This window comes from Gymnoscopelus braueri (genome assembly GCF_963280865.1).
Source record: "Gymnoscopelus braueri genome assembly, chromosome: 14".
NCBI classification, from domain to species: Eukaryota; Metazoa; Chordata; class Actinopteri; order Myctophiformes; family Myctophidae; genus Gymnoscopelus; species Gymnoscopelus braueri.
The window spans coordinates 34850316-34871012 of record NC_137619.1 but is presented as its reverse complement, the minus strand read 5'-3'; the positions used below and the strand labels follow the sequence as shown (position 1 = coordinate 34871012).

At 41.0% G+C, this 20697-nt stretch overlaps 1 protein-coding gene across 1 annotated transcript; it reads left to right on the top strand.

Annotated features, from left to right (window-relative positions):
• Positions 1-2965: 2965 nt before the first annotated feature.
• Positions 2966-15394, top strand: LOC308100609 (inactive pancreatic lipase-related protein 1-like; the record flags this gene model as incomplete). Its single annotated transcript, XM_080449675.1, has 11 exons — positions 2966-3151; positions 7511-7633; positions 7854-7988; positions 8421-8529; positions 8845-8964; positions 9234-9347; positions 10354-10478; positions 12636-12765; positions 13022-13136; positions 13501-13668; positions 15266-15394. 11 exons carry the CDS (start codon positions 2966-2968, stop codon positions 15339-15341), a joined length of 1401 nt encoding a protein of 466 aa, XP_080305801.1. The 3' UTR covers positions 15342-15394.
• Between the last annotated feature and the right edge of the window lie 5303 nt (positions 15395-20697).

The window sequence follows — 20697 nt, the reverse complement described above, 5'->3', positions numbered from 1 at the left end:
TAGATTGTTTGCTTGTTGTTTCACTTTTTCGGAAAGACCATTGGATTGTGGTGAATGACCTTTATGCCCCCAAAGCCCAAAGAAAACGAACCCTTTCAAAAGTTGGAAAACAAGAGGTGTTAATCGTAACAAAAGAAAATTTGTCTCAATTCCATACAGAAGTGGTGCTTTTTTAAATATAGTATAAGGGTCTAAATCTAACCATGATGCTGTGCATATCAGGGTAACAGTATATACTAGAGCATTCCTATCAACTACAGATCAAATATATACAGAGATTAAGAAGATTAAGCAATCATGCTCAGTAAAATCAACAGACAGAAAAACAGCCATATTATTTCCAGTGGTATTTGAACTCAAATGAACTCCTGTTCAACTCGAGATGAAGGTCCATTAACATGAATTTACACATGTATTACGCATGTACTCTTGCACTCTGCGTGCCCTTAAGAGGGTAAATAGTGATAAGCATACTGCACCATGGCAAAGCAATCATTTCTGACCCCACACCTGCTAGTTTCCCATCAAAACGTGGGAATGACAGCACACCTTGCCGGTGTATATAAGAGGTAGTGAATGTTGGTACATAATGCATTCCTCCTACCCACAAGCAAGGTAAGTGCAGGTCACTTGCTTTTTACTTTCTTTTCTTTTCTTTTTTACTACTACACTGTGTAGTAGTGAAAAATAAGAAAAATGTGTAGTCTGCACAAAATCCTTATAAGACTTTTTATCTTCCAGATGTCTCTGGCTTGGATCCTGAGTCTGCTTTGTTGCCTGGCTGGTACAGCATATGGCAAGTTGTTTTATTTTATTCTCTTTTCCAATTTTACTGTAATCATTTTATGCCATAAAAGAGCACCTATCTGCAATTTGTAACTGGTCCCTGAATAAAGTCTAAGCTTAAAGGAGAATTTTGGACTAAGGTTTTCTTACCTTTTCTATGATGTTGATATCCTAGGATGAATGGTACAGTAGAAAAATGTCATAACTCCATCCCGGGTCCGCCACAGCTTAAAACGTGCGCGGATAGGCCTTGCGTTAGATCACATATTTTAATAGCATTTCTTTTTGGTGAGATCTGACGTTCATAGTGACAGAACACTGTCCAAAAAAATAAATAATAAGTCTCGCTAGACGATATTGAAATCTCGAGATTTCAATCTCGTCTAGCGAGAGAAAAAAAAATGAAAAAAAAAGAAGCTATTAAAATATGTGATCTAATGCAAGGCCTATCCGTTCACGTTTTAAGCTGTGGCTGACCCGGGATGGAGTTATGAAATGTTTCTACTGTACCATTCATCCTAAGATATCATATCATAGAAAAGGTAAGAAAACCTTAGTCCAAAATTCTCCTTTAACACTAGAAATGACCGCCCACCTCCCAAACGTTTACTGTACATATACGTTTTTCATTGCTACTAGTGTTGATGTCTTGTATATTATTGTCTTTAAAGGGATATTTCACTTGCAAAAAAACTTTGGGTCATTTTATCATCTACTCAGGCTTTTGTGAGCCCCCCAGACAGTTTTTACGTTGCTTGATTCAGTATTTAGATATTTGATATTCTTTTTATCAGACACGCCCCCTTCCTATACAAACCCATTATAACTTCAAACTAAATTTTTAACATGTTAGATTCATCAAAAACACCCGTCCTTGGTTCTGGTGACTCACCCTGCCCTCCTAATACGTGAGGGGGCCCACAAAGGCCTGAGTAGACGATAAAATGACCCAAAGTTTTTTTGAAAGTGAAATATCCCTTTAAATGTCTATGAATTGAATACACAGCACCACAATGGAAACAAGCTCTTAGGGCTTTTTGTGTTAACCTTTTAGCACCATTGTATAATCATACCACTGTACTATTTGCAAACTGTTGAAGTATTCAATCAATCAATCAAAATCATATGTTATGTTATTCACTGTTAATGTAATAACAATGTATACTGTGTTATTGCATGGGTGGAACTCTCACTCTCTCCCTTTCCCTCTCCTGACTTCAGGGATCTCCACATATGTATGGGCATAATTGTCCATAAACACAAACAGACAACTTGAACTTTATATAGATGACAATCAGAAAACCTGCCTGGATTGCTGGTGTTATTGTGCTGACGTGTCGCAAAGAATCGCGTCATTCAGTGTGTTCAGGTTTCTGTACCCAGCATTGGTCAGGTTATTGCATGGAAATAGTCTCTCCCTCTCCCTCCGCCACTCCCCTGCCCCTCGCCTCTCAGTCTCTCTCGCTGATCAAGCTCTTGTCTGACATCACGCTAGTGGTGGACAAAGTACTCAACCCAAGTACTTGGGCCAAAGTATAGATACTCCTGGTCAAATATTACTCAAGTGAAATTTGCGCAGTCAAATTTGTATTTTAAGTAAACTACTTGCTTTTCAAAATACTTAAGCATTCAAAAGTACATTTTCTTTTTTATATGAATGTATTGCTGTATTGAAATTTTGAGATTTGCCAAAATATTCAAAGATATTCAAACATTTTCCAAAACAGCGGAGCTACAAAAGTCAATAGTCAAAAGTGCAATATTTGTCTTTGAAACGTAGTGCAGTGAAAGTCAGAAGTATCCAATAATACAAATACTCAAATAAAGTACAGATACTCAAATACTCAATGTACTTTAGTACAGTGCTCAAGTAAAAGCACTTAGTTACTGTCCACCTACGCATCACACACACACACACACACACACACACAACAGAAACCTAACTACTGCGCTCACACATCAGGCATGGCCATATATAAGCATATTTATACAGACACACAGACAAGACAGACAACTTGAACTTTATATAGAAATAGAGAGAGTGAGAGCGAGAGAGAGAGAGAGAGAGAGAGAGCGCGAGAGAGAGACAAGTATACTGTTTTAGCTAAAAATGGTCCTTCGGTCATTCAAGGTTTATATCCAACAGCAGATGTGATATGATATATTTGGTTTGTACTGTATGAGGAGGAGTGACGTCTGTGCAACATTAACAGGTGCTGAGGTATGTTTCAGTGACCTGGGTTGCTTTAACGACCAGCCCCCGTGGGGAGGTACGCCCCAGAGACCCGCCACCCGCCTGCCCTGGGACCCTGCGAAGATTGGCACCCTCTTCTTCCTCTTCACCCCGAAGAACAAGTACTACCAGGCAAGTGGGAAGGCTGTACTTTATGAAAACAATATATTGCTGCTCCTGTGAATAATATTCTGGAATTGATTCTATTGATACTGTTAGCTTATACAGAACATGTATAAACATCAACATTTGGGTTATATAAATTGAAAATCTACAAAAAAACAACAACTAAAAGACAAATCACTTAAGAGAAAGAAAAAGAACAAAAAGAAACATCAAAACAAAGAAGAAAAACATAATAAATAAATAAAAACAGGTATTCAACCTAAATATTGTCGGCATCATAACATTCTGTGCTTTCCCTGGGAACACCTAACCAAATACTGTACACTTACGAACCTACGTTATCCCAGTGTACATAAGCTATAATTATGTTACGCTAACACCAGGTCTCAGTCTTTGTTGCCAATATACAATTATACTGTATCTTTCTCATTTACAAATAGGCTATATTTATCTATGTCATTCGTTCTGTATGATATTTGCTCATATGATGCAACTTTATCAACCTCGTCTTGGAAAAAAGAGCTCCACAGTCTTCCATCCCCTTATCAGAACCCGTCTTCCAATCATGACAGCAGTCAGAGTTAAATCAGCATTGCCACAGTGGGAAACCTGCATAGGATCTCTCTGTATGTAAAGCCTTGGGCTTAAAAGGGAAATCAATCCCTGTCTGGTCTAGGATACGGTTTCTCAACATCGGGTCCACAGACCACAGGGGGCACAAATGGACCCTTACAGGTCTGTAATTCTAAGAGTGTACAAATGGAACCACTATTAAACCATTTGGTTTATAGTGTATGAGGAGTGACGTAAACCATTTGGTTTATAGTGTAAAATGGGAATAATAATTTTTTTAAAGTATCAAATGGTGGTCTGTGGCCTAATATTAAAACTTAAAATGAAAAAGGTTGAGATTTATCGCCTCCGCCTCAGACCTCAGGATTCAAACATCCTGTGCCTCCTCCTCAGGCCCGTTTTTTAATTTTAATTTTATCGGGATCCGTAAGCCCCTCCCAATTTCTGTTTGGCACGTTCCATCGAGGGGTCATCTGAAGCTCACAGCCCAAATCTAGGACCATTGTGTCTATCGCTCCCCGAGTTATGCCCCGGACAGGGATTCGCGGACAGAGTCTTTTTTGTGGACAGACCCTTTTTTTGTGGACAGACACTTTTTTTTGCGGACAGAGACTTGGTGGCTAGTATGATGTTGATTATAGACGGGAGACGGCCTACTCAGGGCCATGCAAGTCGTGAACGATGGAAATCGGGAACACACGCTCCACCTGTTATCTGATGTGTTCGTACCCGTCGTCAGTTCCACGCGCATCGCACTTCGCGCTACCGCTTTCGTTCGCTTCCGTCACTATGAACACACAGCTCTCATGCTTTCTTTTCCATTGTACACACTGCCACTTGGCAACGCAGCAAAAATGAAGCACCGCTCTGCCAATCCGGGAAGTCGGGGTGGCCAATCAGGGAAGCCGATACAGCACATTCCCTCCAAACACACAGAGTATCAATGCATCCTCCGCAGAATCGATGTGTCGTTCGCAGACCCGCGGTCAGGTTTACGTGGAATGTGGCCAGTTAAATAAACTTGCAGTCCTATATGTTTGGGCAGTACAAATAGGACCTAAAACATGTATTGCAACATACATTAGGTCTGATGTCATAGACTGGCCTTCAAGTACTCTGACAACGGGTACAGCGGGTATTGCATAGCCGGAGGGCCACACGTTCCCAACGGGCATCATTACCAACAGGCATCAGCTTGGTATATGAAATAAAAACATATATTTCATATGGAACAGGACACAAGGCTATATATACAGCCTTGTGTCCCGTTCCATATACCTTAGTGATGCCAGCAAGCAGCTCAGATTGTTGAGGCGGGACCCTGGGTCCATAACTGTCGCTATGTATGGCCAGAATGTAGACCTGGGGAAGTCAACCTCTAGGATCAACCAATGAAATTATTTAATATACAAACAAATACATTGATTCATTGATTGATCGATTTCATATAAATCCACCAGTGTGTGCTGTGGATATGTAATATACTGTATGTTACATATAAATCCCCCAGGGTGTGCTGTGAATCCCTTTATTTACCCACTCTCTCCATGCCAAAAATAAGCCAATTAAGGGTTAATTTTGAGTTAAATGAACACTAAGAATTCCATACCTATTCTAGGCCGTTCCACACAAACTCAACATATTGTGCTGCAAATGTTCTATTCCTCTGCTTAATTAATAACCTCCCTTGCTGTTTGAGAATATTTTGTGTTCAAGTTATGAGGAAGTAGATCATTTCTTGTATTGTACACTTAAATTACATGTTTTCCATGTTTTCCCCCTTTTAATTTAATTATTTGTCAATAGTAACCACATTCAAAAGTTAATCCCAAATACATCCTATACATGAAATGAAAGAAAAACCCTGAATAACTGAGAGGAGATTCTGGAGAAACATAAACATCTGCTTCTATACATGTGTACTTCTGATACAATTAAGCAATTAACATCCTATCATGCTCTGTAGCATGCATACAAATACTAAGCAGGCCTTAGGTGACCTAATTTTGGATCAAGATGGCGAGAGAAGGTGACTATGAAAGAGGGTTCATTACTGGGGCATAGAAGGCATGAGCTCGAGTCACGAAGACGGCTCAACTGACTAGTGTTAAACAGTGACTGAAGTGACATGTGGAGTTCGATCTATGGGAAAGACAACAGCAAATAGAAATTGCAGCCGAAAGCTCACCTTCAATGACTGTGATGCTTGTGCTTTAGTGTCATGGGTAAGGAAATACAGAAGGGGAACTCTTCCTCAGCTGACTGAGAATGTCGGCAAGTAGGGCTGCAGTGCATTAACCCCTCATAGACAAATGCACATTTGCCAGTTCAGTGGTGCAAAAACCATAAGCACTGGTCAGAGATGTGGGGGGAAAAGTGATCTAGTCACTTCAACATATTCTCAACAAGTGGGAGAGTGTTTGTGGGGCGTACACCAAGAGAATGGTACAGGCCTGAATGCTTCAACCCGGTTGCTCTGTTATGCCGTATGGATAGGGGTGTAACGATACATTAACTGCATCGATTTAAATTTCAACAATCGCAGTATATCGATATGTAAACAGCAATCGCATCGTATCGTTTTGCAATGCAAATAATCGGTATCAAAACATTTTGCAATGCAAATAATCGATTGTATTGATACTAAGTATTTGTGCGTTGTATTTAGCAAGAAAATGAGGGGTTTAATTACTTTTCCATTCCATATACAGTAGCTACACTTGGTCTATCGATAAATGTGTGTGTTCTCTCTGTTCATGTCAAGAATCACTTTACTTATTTATATCCATAATAATAAATGTTTCCCTTAAAAAACCTGCGCTATCCACATGTTTCACACATATTTAATTTCTTTGCAAAATAGTTACTGTATCGCTTTCAAATCATTGAATCGTATCGCCATGAATGAACCACTATCGTCCATGTATCGTATCGTCAACCATGTATCGTGATGTGTATCGTATTGCTGTTAAAATGTCGTATGGACCATTTTCCTGGCATGTTTGTTTTGGGTCCACCCTTTTTTTTTCATTTCATGGTCATGGAGCTATTGAACACCATTAGAGAAAATCTCTCTACAAATAATTTGCACTGTAGATACTTTATTTGTCCTTGCGGAAATTCTTTTTGTGCCAAGCAGCCATCAGGATACAAAAAAATCACAAACACATAACATAAATACAAAATACATACAACTAGACAAGGCCACCAGTCATGATTCAAGAGGCATCACATTACATTTTATGCACAGAACTGAGATGGGGCCTGTTTGTTCAGGAGTCCTATACTTGTAGGGACAAATTATCTTGAAGCCCTAGCCTGCAACATTGGCACTGTGTACCGTCGTCCTGATGGTAAAAGGTGGTATTGACTGTGTGCGTTCTATCCCTAGCAATAGCTCTCCCCTTCCTAAGCACCCGGGTCTCATACATTGCTGCCATGCTCTCATGTCGTACCCCAGCTATCTTGCTGGATACATTGATGACTTTATGGAGTTTGTTCTTATTAACCAACGATAATGAGCCATACTGTAATCTTACCCTGCACCTTCTCAGTGTGATAATGTGAATAAACCATGATTTCTCTACTTTGGTGAGAGATTTGGTGTAGAGGGGAAAAAAAGGAGGGGGCCAAGTATAGAACCCTGGTGCACCCCGGCCCAGGGATCTTTCTTCAAAATGATTTGTATTTTTTGTTTTATCTATACAGGTGAGTCCCATTGAGATACAAGTTATCTCTTACGAGGGGAGCTTGTGCCTTGTTTTAAGTGGTTAACATGCACGTTTCGTTTAGAAAATCACACCTGATGAAGCCGCTCTCAAGTTATCAAACTACAGCGGATACAGGAAGACTGTGTTTGTCATCCCTGGCTATCTGGCAGAGGGTGAGGAAGAATGGACGCATAAGATGTGTAAGGTATGAGGTGCTGTGTTATTCTGTGAACTCTTCTATCATTGTGGAACGATCCCATGAATGCACAGCCACCAGCACTATGGTGTACCTTGCATGAATAAGACTGGCAGTCACTGTGTGTGTGTGTGTGTGTGTGTGTGTGTGTGTGTGTGTGTGTGTGTGTGCGCGCGCACGCCCAGTGAACCAGTGTTCAGTGATGCCACTCTGATGTCACTCCTCACAGACTATACTGAAGGAGGACGGTGTGAACTGCATTGCCGTGGAGTGGACGATGGGGGTGAAGACTGAGTACGCACAGGCAGCCAATAATGCCAGGGTAGTGGGCGCCCAGGTGGCACATATGACCAACCTCATCATGGTACATACATACACCAACTCAAGTGCTGGTTTAGGAGTAGATCAAACCCCATTTCATATTATTTCATATGCAGTCACCAGGACAACCACCAACACATACAACTAGTAACTGAGAAAAGCATGAAATTAGTTGTAACATTGCAATCAGAGTAGCCAGAAACACTTTTTGAAATATAGCATAAGCTACAGGTTCTCAAAATCCTTGTTGTGAGCTTGTAGATCTTTTCTTTTTTAAATGTCGACACATTTTCTCTTATGGGGGTCTGTGACCAAATACATATCAATTTGGGGGTCGTTGACATGAGAATGTATGAGTACACACTGACTCAAAGCCAAAATCATGAACCATTAGAGAGATCAACACAAGTAGACAAACAGGTAGGACAAGCATGTGTGAAGTATAACTCTAACATGACCATGTTGCACGGCACAGACACTCTACAAGCAGAAAGCTGACAAGTTTCATATCATCGGACACAGCATGGGGGCCCACGCTGCAGGACACGTTGGTTCTGTGCTCCCAGGCCTGGCACGGATCACTGGTAAGTCACGAGCTTCCAAGCAGCTCACACAGTGGTACAGCGAGCTTTCGGGATTGTCTTTTTTCCCAATGGTATGATAAACATGGTTTGTTATGCCATTGCCAAGCTGTTCTTTTGTTGGAATGCAGTGTAGTTTGTATACTGTTCTGTACAAAACCCAAAGAAAAGGGACGTATTTTATAGTCTTTCATTAATTCTATGACATAAATGTATTGAAAAGTGTTGACATTATGTGCCATCATTCAGAAAGTAATGATAAAAGCATTTATTCATGACTACATAATGATGGTTTAATATATTCTGTACATTTCTCAGGACTTGACCCAGTGGAACAATACTTCCAGGAATGCAACGCCACCGTGCGTCTGGACACCAGCGACGCCACCTTTGTTGATGTGATTCACAGCGACGGACTCCCTTTCCACGACAAACTCGGTAAGTGTACATCTCAATTTGATGATAATGAATACCAATGTACCAACAGAAAAAGGGGAACGGTTGATCCACAAGACAGAAGAAGCTTGAACTCTGGTTTCCTCGCTGTATGTAATTGTTTCTGTTTTTAAACATATGACCAACTCCAGTAAACACTCACGGCCATTCGGGCTATAAGTCTTTAGACAGGTATAGAGTTATTTTGTGAAATTCTATGGCGTTTCAGTGCAGTGGACAGATGGATAAAAATGTGTGTGCTTTCACGTCAGGCCTCGGTATGTCTGAAGCCATTGGCCACATTGACTTCTACCCCAACGGAGGAGAAATCATGCCTGGCTGTTCCAAGAACAGTGGCAGAGCTGACCTTGATGCCATCTGGGAAGGTAAGATATTGACACCCAACATTTATAGGACTCTCTACTTTACCTGAGCACTCAAAATACACAATTACTACTGTACTTCAAGTCAACACACCCCCACCTCCAAAAATGCACTCTATATCTAGCAGCACATGATCTTTGCTAAGAACTGGCAAAGCAACTGGCAAAAAGATAATGCCCCATCGGCAGAGTGCGAGCATCAACACAGGCACTCTCCCTATACATATCACAATGACTCATATACCTCTATTATCTATCATACTACGCATAACAGCCCATGGAATATTGGGAGTGGTCCCAATGGAAAAGTCATAAAAAAACAACCTCTGGCATAGTTTTTCCAGTTGGACCCACGTTATCTGAGCAAATATTTTCTAAAATGACCCACGACAGCTTCCTTTTGAAATGTGCCGCAGTGCAGTGGGGCTCAAGTGGCGGCATTGGTGCCGTGCCTGGAAGGGAGGGGGTCGGGGTTTGGGGGGTGCACAGCTGAATCTGCCACTTTTGATCTTATAGATAAGAGAGAGAGAGAGAGAGTTGGAGCCAGTGTCACATAGCTGGAGGTCTTGGAACGCCTGGTGCTTGCCCTATGCTGGGAGCAAAACAACACAGCCTGTGACCTCTTTCTATCTCTGTCTCTCCCATCATGGTGTCTATTTCTCTGTGTGTGTGTGTGTGTGTGTGTGTGTGTGTGTGTGTGTGTGTGTGTGTGTGTGTGTGTGTGTGTGTGTGTGTGTGTGTGTGTGTGTGTGTGTCTCTCTCTCTTACCTCCTCTTTCTCTGTTTCTAACTCTACAGTACTTTTAAACTTTTCAACAGAATCTCTGCTCTCCCCGTTACCTTCCTCACTTGACTGCTTCAAGGAGGTCATTAGTTCACAGCTGAAAGTCAAGATCGTCTATCTATGTTCTACATCTCTTCTCTTCGCTCTAACACTCTCCCTTTTATAACATCATCTTATTCCCTCCTTCTCCATTTCACGGTCGTCACATTTTCCATTCCTTTGCCAGGTACCTACAACAAGAAGTTTGATGCCTGCAACCACATCAGATCCTACCAGTACTACAGCGACAGCATAGAAAAAGCCAATGGCTTTACAGCATATCGATGCGGTAATGCGGACAGTTTTGACGCTGTAAGTGTTTTGAGCCCAATTTGAAGTGCGTAATTAATTACCCCATAATTCTGAGTTTTAATTTAACACAGAGCATAGAACATGACATGTACCATTGTAGATAACATTTTACACACATCCACATGAAACCTAGCATCCCTATTCTAAGCAAACATTTGGTGAAAATATCTGATCTATAAGCTTGCAACGTGTCACATTTGTGAGCCTGTAGATCGGCTATTTTCAGCAAAGAAATTTGGTGTAGAGGGGAAAAAAGGACTGGACCAAGTATAGACCCCTGGGGGACTCCGGTCAATGAAGTATATAGGGTTTTTTGGTTCACTGAACACTCAGGATCTCACTGTGCACAAAATGTCTTGGGTTTAGTGTTTGTGCGCCACAAAACAAAAGAGGGTATTGGGGAGGCATTGGGGAGGCATTTGGAAGAGGTTATATCTCCCATTTAAAAAGTGACTCAGGGCTATCAAATGGGACAAGAGATGGAGGAGGGGCCCATAAGGGAGGGGACGGGGCCCGTAATCCCCCGTAGCAGCATGCATATGGGGGCAGCCACCTGTCGCCGTGTATGACATTGATACGGCTGTGAACCGTTTCTTCGGTTTTAGAAGTTGATTCGGCGAGATTGGATTTTTGTGGCAGCGCTGGAAGCGACGCGGACGGGCTTCCCTCATGCCTTCAGTGGTGAGGGTCTGTGTCTGCAGCTGTTGGCGTTAATGACAGTTTATCCCCGTTTTAGGCCCATGTCCCAATCAAACAGGGCCCAGGGAGTGCCGAACATGACCTCATATGACTATGTCCCCGCTGAGGGTTGACAACGCCGCCTTGTTGTTCACCTCATAAACGCCCCTGGGCGATATTCCTCCGGCCCCGGGTTGACAGCTGTAAACTTAAGACTGTTCCCACACTATCAAGCGGTATAAAACGGTTTTATCCCTATCTCCATATTTATAAGGTGGCAACCTAAGATACCTTAATGTACGGGGTGTAGGAAAAAAGCTCTTGAGGTCTTTATTATGGAGTGCTTGAAAATCCAGAGGCGCTGACATGGGAGTGAAATAGTGAGATCAGGAAGGTTATACTGTAACTCCCGGGGATTCTTCAGAGTGAGGCGTAAAGATGCTGAAGCTGGTGTGTCCTAAAATCTAAAATCCCATTTCATGTTTCACCTTGAACATAACATCAACAGAATAGCAGAGATATTAATATAACAGTCGCTCATAAAAGAGCAAATTAGAATGAATTGTTTTCACCTCCGCCTGTCTGTCCATCCGTTTGACTATGTTCCCGTTATAGCGCGATATCTTCGGGCAGTTATGAATGAATATACACAAAACTCGTTGGAAAGGTTGGTCCTGGGCCAAGGAGCAACTTTTCACACCAATTTGCCAAAAGGGGGTGTGGTAGTGGGCGTGGCAGGTTACAAAAATTCCCATAACTTCAGCATAGATTAATAGCTCATTGGCCCAGGAAGAACTGATTTACTTGTCACACGCATCATGAAGTTCTATTGGCCAAAAGTGGACGAGGCACTATAAACACACAAACTACACAAACTGCTGCCTTGTGGGGGGTCTGTGTTCCACTGAGCACATTTTCTAGTTGTTCATTAGATAAACATAAATATAACATTAATCATCTACCATGTACCATTTCCAAAGGGCCCGATTTGCTGTATAATGAGTGGGCAAGGTATGATGCAAGTTACCCACATACGATTTGGTTACATATTCTGGTATCTAGAGAGATTTTCAAAATGTTTGTGCACAAGGCACACTAAAGAACAAGTAAAAATCTCAAGGCACACCTGTATTCATATCCGTGCAAAATAGAATCTTTAGCACATGTTACCACTCTGTAAATGTTTATTTTCATTTTCTAATGCTAGAGAAAAAGTTGTATACAAATAAATATTTTTAGAGTATATAATTTGCCTCTGTATTGGGAGATGAGTGCGCACAAAGTGCTGATATAGTAAAAAATCATATTAATAATAACTTTTTGCATACCACCATAGTTGTAATGTGTGGTTGTCACAAAATCCCAAGGCACACCATTTGGGAACCACTGACCTAGGGTGTGGTCGTTTAACTGCAGAATCCTGACATCTTTATCGCATGAGCACCTTGGTCAAACCTTGCTCTGACATTGTCTTTATAGGGACTGTGTTTCCCATGCGCAGATGCAACATGCCCTCAGATGGGCCATCACGCTGACAGGTTTACTGTGACTGATGGCATTTCCAAGACAAAGTTCTTCCTGAACACAGGCAGTTCAAAGCCCTTCGATCGTAAGTACTTTCGCCGACTGATCCAGCCCTGATCAGGAAGTCTTATAAAATGGGGCTTCAAAGAGATTATATGAACTTGCCCTTTTATTTGGAAAACTTCTGAATGATTTGGAAGTGTGGACAGCTGGACATTTCTCTCTGTGATCCTTTATAACACCCTGGCATGGAAGAAAATGTACTTATCAGCTATGTGGCGGCTAGTACTGTAGCAGCAAGGGTAAAATGATGATAAAATGACTGCATATTCCTTTTCTAGGTTACAGCTACCACATAAGGTTAACCTTGGATGGCCCCATTTGGCCCAATCCAGGCATGCTGTACGTGGCCCTATCTAATGGCAAGACCAGTACTGATGAATATAAACTTCACACGTAAGAGCATTTCTATGTTACAGCTACTATTAACTAGAACATAAAAGTGAATCAATTCATGCCGATACATTTTTGGGAAATAGAGAAAGTATCATACCGAAATGGTTTCAGTGTTAAAGATTCTTTTTTCCCCCCCTCTAATATGAACCTGAAGAGGAATACCTTGGTCTAATTTTGATTCTCGATTTTTGTGGCTAGTGGCCAAGTAGCACTCCTTATTTTCAGTATTAGAAAATACGAATAGGCTTATAATTATGCAATTTTAGACAAGAGTGCATAGGAAAGGAACTAGCTACGGTGTGAAGTTTCTGCTAAAATATGCATGGTTCTCACCAGTCTGCTTCTTTCCAAACCATCTGTGAAGGGGGGTACTGAATCCTGGCAGAGTCTATGAGATGTTTATGGATGTCGAGACTGATGTGGGCGATGTGACGGAGGTGAAGTTCCGTTGGAACAATCACATCATCAACGTCCTGCGTCCCATGTATGGAGCATCTAAGATCGAGTTGATGAGAGCAAAGGACAAGAAGATGTAAGTCGGTCATTCCAGCAACATTTGTTTGTTTTTGTTTTTTAACAACTTTCAGTTCAGTAACTTCAGTACCATTGCAAACTGACCATTCCGTTTTTTATTTACACAGCTGGGAACCTAATTCTTTAGGTAGATAAAATAAATGGTCTTTAATTAATAGAAAACTTTTGTTGCTGTTCTAACTTCTCTATCTTTTAGATATCTATAAATGCTTTCAAACAATCGAGGTACCAGCTATCTGTGTGCAGAAACTATACAAGTGTAGTGTCCCGCCAACATTACAAGCAAACATACAAGGAATGCAAGGGTCAGAGTCTTACTGACCCAGGCAATGTCAGATTTCAAAAGAAAGAATTAGCTGAAATATCAGCATTTAGCTGGTGACACGTTTATATCCCACCCAGTTATCTATGGCTTTCTCGATCACTCTATCTGTCAGAGAGATTCTCTATGTCTGCCCATCTGCCATTCTTTGCAACCCTGTCCCACTCTACTGCCCATTGCCCCTGGCAGAGTGTAAGGCAAGAGCAATCAGTCTAAGTGACTGTATGCCTCCTAGTGGCCAACTGATGAGACATGGAGGACTAGTTCTAAATTGAACAAACATCCCTTATAATAGGAACACATTTAATAATAGCCATTACTGATTATTTCCCAGAGTTTCTGTTCTGTTTAAAGGTAGACTCCATAAGCCTATGGAAATTATTAATAGATTGTTGTTGCTCTGAAATGGTTTTCTCCTCCATATAAATGGATTAACTAAGGACACTAGAGGGCACCATGAGACTTCTTTAGGATGGATAGATTATACTTCTAAAACTCCTCATTTTTGGTCAAATAATAATGTAGTGTGATTGGGCTGAGATAGAACTCACTATAAAAAAGCGGAGAATTGAATAACTATGTTCAGGTTTAAGTGTAATGACAGAAAATTGGGTCTTAAACAACTATGTCTACAAGAGATAATTACAGTGCAAGTGGCTTCAATCAAAGGCGTGCTTAACAAAAAAGATGATTTGATCCTTTGTTTAAAAAATACAATAATTTAACCAGCTATACTGCTTAAGCTGGTCATGATTGGAAATCGACAGGAATATTTTGGAAGATCTTTCATTGTGTGATCAAGTAAGATGACTTTCTCCATGTTGACTGCATAACAGTTCTGCTTCATTTCATAATACCTAGCCCTAGAGATCATCATCACTAATGCCTGATATTTATACTTGGTTGCGTACCGGTGTCAAAATTGTAGATCTTCAAGCTCAGAACGCTCACGTGAGATTGTAGATCGGTATAAATCAGTATGAGTTTAAGACCATTAAAACCGGGAAAGTCATTTTAGATTTTTTGCATTGGCTTTGAAAAAATAGCAGATATACAAGCTCACAGCACGTCCACGCTGTGAGCTTGTACATCAACTATTTTTGAACGTTTTTGAAAAATCTTGAAAGTGTGAGAACTGCTGATTTAGAAGGTATTTGTAGAATCGGCCTCAGGTCTTAAAGGGATAAATCAGGCATAACAACATCCACTGGGGTACAGTAGCCCACCTCCCTCTGCTTCATCTAATTTGCTCATTTCCTGTCCTCTATTACAGCTACGACTTCTGTGGGACACAAACCGTGAGGGAGAATAAGATCCAGTCCGTGCTTCCATGCGTGGTTGAAGTCTAATTTATGCACAGCATAAATTAGCCCACACTCAGAGATACTACATGTCATTCAATAAATATGTTGCATTTAATCTCTGAAATCACTTTCGTCGGATCGTTTGTGCCAGTTTGCATGACACAGCAATAATATAAGATGACATGACAATAAAGTAAGCCCAATGAACGGACAGAGAATTGAAAGAATACAAGAACGCTCGCCCCAAAACACGCTCGGCCGGGCCAAATCCGGCAACCTCGGAACGGTCGCCACCAGGTAACCTAAACCTAAGTAAAACTATACCGAAATCTAACCTTATTCCTAACCTTAACCTCAGTAAAACGAATACAAGAACCACTGGGGGCGAGGGGTCCAAGAAAAAAATGGGGTGCCGGGGGCGAGTGTGTTTTGGGGCGAGCGTTCCGGTTACCAATTGAAATAGCTCTGCATAAAGGTGGCCAACAAAGAAAATTGACATATTTTAGATAGATGTATATGAAAAGGAAACTGAAAAGATTTAAGTGTACAATTAATTGATTAAATGAGTTGATCCTCACAGAAACTTTCAAAGCAGGAAAGATTGCTCCTACCATTAATTGTTTAATGTGGAAGTTTACAATTCTCATTCCTTATTTACCAGAATTTGTAAAGAACCGTAAATTCACATCTACAAAAATCACTGCCTCAATACCTGTCATTACTGTCACTTTCATGAGTTCAACAAGAACAATAGCAAAATGGACTCTTCATTATAATCCAAGCATTGGTTTTTGCTTTTATTTCTTTCCATCTTATCAAAGCCAACTCTTCCTTACTGCCATGTCTTGTCAAGGAAAGGAGAGGGTAAATATTACCCTTATTAATGTTGAAAGACATAGGACTCCATTTGCGCAAACACCAATCAACAGTAAATTACATGGTGAGATAGCTCCTCTCCCTTTCTCGTTTGGATACAGAATGCAGCCAGACAAAATCCTGTCTAATGTGTCACATAGAAGCCTAATTCCAGTATTCCTCTTATGTGTTCGCGCGTTTCTTTACACAAGCGCTCATTAATCTGTCTATGGCCTTTCGCTGGCTTATGAAGTCGTGATTGTGCGCGTCATTGTTTTGGCTTCATTTTAGTTGCACGCACACCCCATAATCATACTTGCAAAAATAAATACCTTTCAAAAGCAAGCTGTCATTTCCATCATAGCACAAACAAAGTGCATTTGTATTCACTCTGACTTCTCGCAAGCTGAGCCATCAGCTGAGACACAATACCAGTCAGAAGAAAAACTCTCCCATATTCAAAGCTTCAAGCTTGACTACATTAATAGTATTAATAAAACAGAAAATTGAATGTGTGGGCGAAGAGGTGGGGGTTGGAAAGTGTCTTGAAATCCTCTAAAAACATCAGTCTTTGTCTCTTTTTCATTATTGTCTCATTGAAAGTGAAAGCTAATGACAAAATAACAGGCTAATTCCTGTAATTACGTCTGTTTGTCTGAGGGATTTTGGGAGTGACAGCAGTTATTTCTTATCTTTGAGCTGGCAGCTTTGCTCTGTTGCCAACAAAGCATTTAAAGACAGGTCATGAATTTGCAAAGTATACTTAATTATTAGATGTACAGTAGGTGGCAAAGAAATAAATAGGTCCCCTGGGAACACATTGCACAACAAAGTTAACCTGTAGCCATTAGCTTTGATGTATCGCCCTCAATATTATAGCGAAGATTCTGAGCATATCAATATTACCAACTTGCTGTTTGGACAATTTTGACTGAAAATCCACATAATAATAAAGTATTGTAGAATAGAATATGTCTTATATAAGTGGACCTACTGTAGATAGAATAGAAATAAATGGAGCTGAAGAACTGTAGGCTGCGATATCTGTCTCATTTACAGTACATCTGTGTCTGTCTGTGTGTGTGTGTGTGTGTGTGTGTGTGTGTGTGTGTGTGTGTGTGTGTGTGTGTGTGTGTGTGTGTGTGTGTGTGTGTGTGTGTGTGTGTGTGTGTGTGTGTGCATGACGTGCACACATGTACATGTTCATCTCTACACCTGCACACTTGTAAAGGTTACACAAACATTACCATTCGGTGACACTTGTTTGACAGGGAAGAGAGTACCTGTTAAGTAAACAAATTCTAATAAAATTAAACTACGCCAGTGGCCAATCCAGCAGAGCGTTTAGTGTGCACAAAATGGAACCGATACATGTCAAGCTCCCCCTTCTCTTCTGCATGATTCTATTGGCGCATCCTGGCAGTTTCGTACCCCGCCGCTATCTTGTTGAGACTATGTGTGGGAGGACATTGGAGTCGGCAATTGAAGGGCGCTTCAAGAGAGTTGTACCTCCAAATTGCCGTAGCAACTGCTCTACTTCACAGCCATTTTGGGGATGTCCAGCACCCCCCCCCCCCCCCCTTCCCATCCAGTCCAATGTCTGTCCTTTGCACACACACACACACACACACACACACACACACACACACACACACACACACACACACACACACACACACACACACACACACACACACACACACACACACACACACACACACACACACACACACATTTAGCTAGTGTGTGTGTGTGTGTGTGTGTCTAGCTAAAAACAACCTTGCCCTATGAAGGGTTGAGTGGTACTCTACTGCCACTTGTGTAGGAATAACACACTCACTCCCTAAATGTATGCTGGTTATTGAATAACAAGTGTCTGCATACAGTACGTTTCATGTTTCACTGGTTAAATCATAACTGGAGATGCTCACTGTAAAGTAAAACAAAGCTGTGGATTTCTTAGGGAATTGTTTAAAATGTGAAGCGTTTAAAAAAAAGTTTCCCTTGTAGCTTATCATAAAGATCAAAGAATACATTTGAAAACAGAGGAAGTACACAGGAGAAGAATTTGGGAGAGACAGGCAGGTGTGATATCAATCTTGAGTTAATTACGTATGTTAATATCTAAGATTTACTAAGAGCGTTGTCTCACAGGCTGATTCCTCTCCCAAATGGTTTGATTTGGTTTTAGCACTGGGTGGTTGGTTAAGAGATAAAGAAACAGGCCTGCACTGAGCACATGAATAAGAACACACACATAATGCTGTGTGGCGTGTGCACATATTTCTGTGTGTGTGTGTGTTTATTATGTTTTTGAATGAATTATCATACTTTATACCACTAGATGGTGCTTAGAAATGTTGGCTTCATAACAGTTTGATCTCCCTAAAATCCACACATAATCATATGTAATATTGTATTGTATTTTGTTTGCTTTGTATTTTCTCTTTGAGACCACCGGGGAAGCCGAAAGTGGAAATGGTAAGTAAGTGTAAACAACACCCAGAATTGTATGAGGTAGGCTAGCTAGCGTTGTTATTTTTGACATTATAACGTTAGCGGATTAGCTAAGAGATAATAAACATCCCTGCATCACTCATGGACTGAGATAACCCCACCTTATTCCTTTACGGAAGAATTTCATAAAACACCGTCGCCCCCTAAAGCTCTCTCTTCTAATTTGTGAAACTGACTGAAAGATCTATGTTTAGTTTTAGCTGATACCTCAATGCTTCACTGTTTTAGATACTCAAAATGCAGCACTTTGCTGGAGTTTTTAAGGTCCCTCCAGGACTAAACCATTTTGTATTCACATTAACAGAGAGGGGGTGCCACTGCCAACACAGGGTGTTGGAAGATTGCTTTTAGCAAATTCCAATTAAATATTCAAATGTTATATTATATTAAAGGATAAGGATAATTCCTTTAACAGGTCCGTTCATGAAAGTCCTTGCGGTCTTGTTTCCAATGAGGGCCTGTGAGCAATTAGGGGTTAAGAGTCTTGCTCAGGGACATATTTCATTTCATCGACACATTTGCTGGCCTGGCCTGGAATCGTACCTGGGGCAACCAGGGCCTCTGGATCCCTAGGCGGGCTCACTAACCACTCAGCTATGGCCGCCCCTATATATTAATAATGTATATTCAAAAATGTAAATACTGTATATATTGTAAAAATCAACGACTGAAGAAAAAATTCAGTCAGGGATGGAATCATATGGGAGAGGCCTAGAGATATAGTTCACCAAATCATGTCACCTCTCAATTTGCAATTCCGTCCACATCCACCTGGAGGCAGGGTTGTTTAACAAAGAAAGACTCTCCTAACCATTTACAGAAATGGAGTTGCGGCAGTGTTTTATGTAGAGCATATTGAATACGCTATACAACTACACTTTCCCTGCCTGCCTATAAGTATTTATGTGAGCAATTGTTTGTGTGTGCACTCTTAAAATACAAAGTATCATGTGCCAGTGTGCGTGGTATGTGTTTAAACTTTGAGGTAGGTTTGTAAGTGTGTGTGTGTGTGTGTGTGTGTGTGTGTGTGTGTGTGTGTGTGTGTGTGTGTGTGTGTGTGTGTGTGTGTGTGTGTGTGTGTGTGTGTGTGTGTGTGTGTGTGTGTGTGTGTCTGTGTCTGTAGTAGGCGGACAGGCAACAGGCCTGTAGTATCAATCTTTCATCGCAGAATTTACATTTCTAGACATTTCAAACCATTCTTTGAAAATCACACATAGATCACATCTCTGTATTCTTAGTCACTTTGGAACTTAGTTGTTGTTAATCTATGCTTTATCATTGTGTAAATATGCTAAATATGCTGCTACGTTGTTCCATGTGTCTCTGGAACCACATCCTGTACTAGGTGTGGAACCTCCATGATTGTTTCTTCAGAGCCTTGGCAGGCAGACAATACTGAGCCTTGGTGCCCTGGTAGAGGGAAGCCACATTAACAGGAATAACAAATGTATCCCTATATACTTTGGTAACCGGGGTCTCCCAAGGTTTTGTCCTTGGCCCACTCCTTTTCATCAAATCTTTTCACAGAAAATATATAGCCATCTACGTCCAGTACAAGGTCACAAGCATCGTAACGCAATGCTTTGTGGGCTTGTAGATCCAACACTATCATTACATGTCCAGAATAGGGACAATATGGTTCACATGGTTAAGGTAAAAGAACACATGAAGGACACAGGACACGAAGGGTTATGGATTAACCACTTAAACCCTATGGCCTTCATTGACTAAGTTACTCCATTGTACGACGCTGTTGCTTGCAGAAATAGCACACCTGTAAGCTCGCAATGCATTGCACTGCAACGTGTTGTGAGCTTGTAGATCAGCTAGTTTCGGTGCACGACAGCATCGTACTAACGTAGTATAGATTGGACATTACTCCGAAAAATTTACCGCCTCAGTAATAAAATAAAAGTGTAAAATCTCTCAATCTCACACAGAACATGCATGAAAACATAACCAACTATGCTGATTTCACCTGATCCTCTCGGTGTCCGAGGGGTGAGGCATGCGTGTCCACAGTACTGAC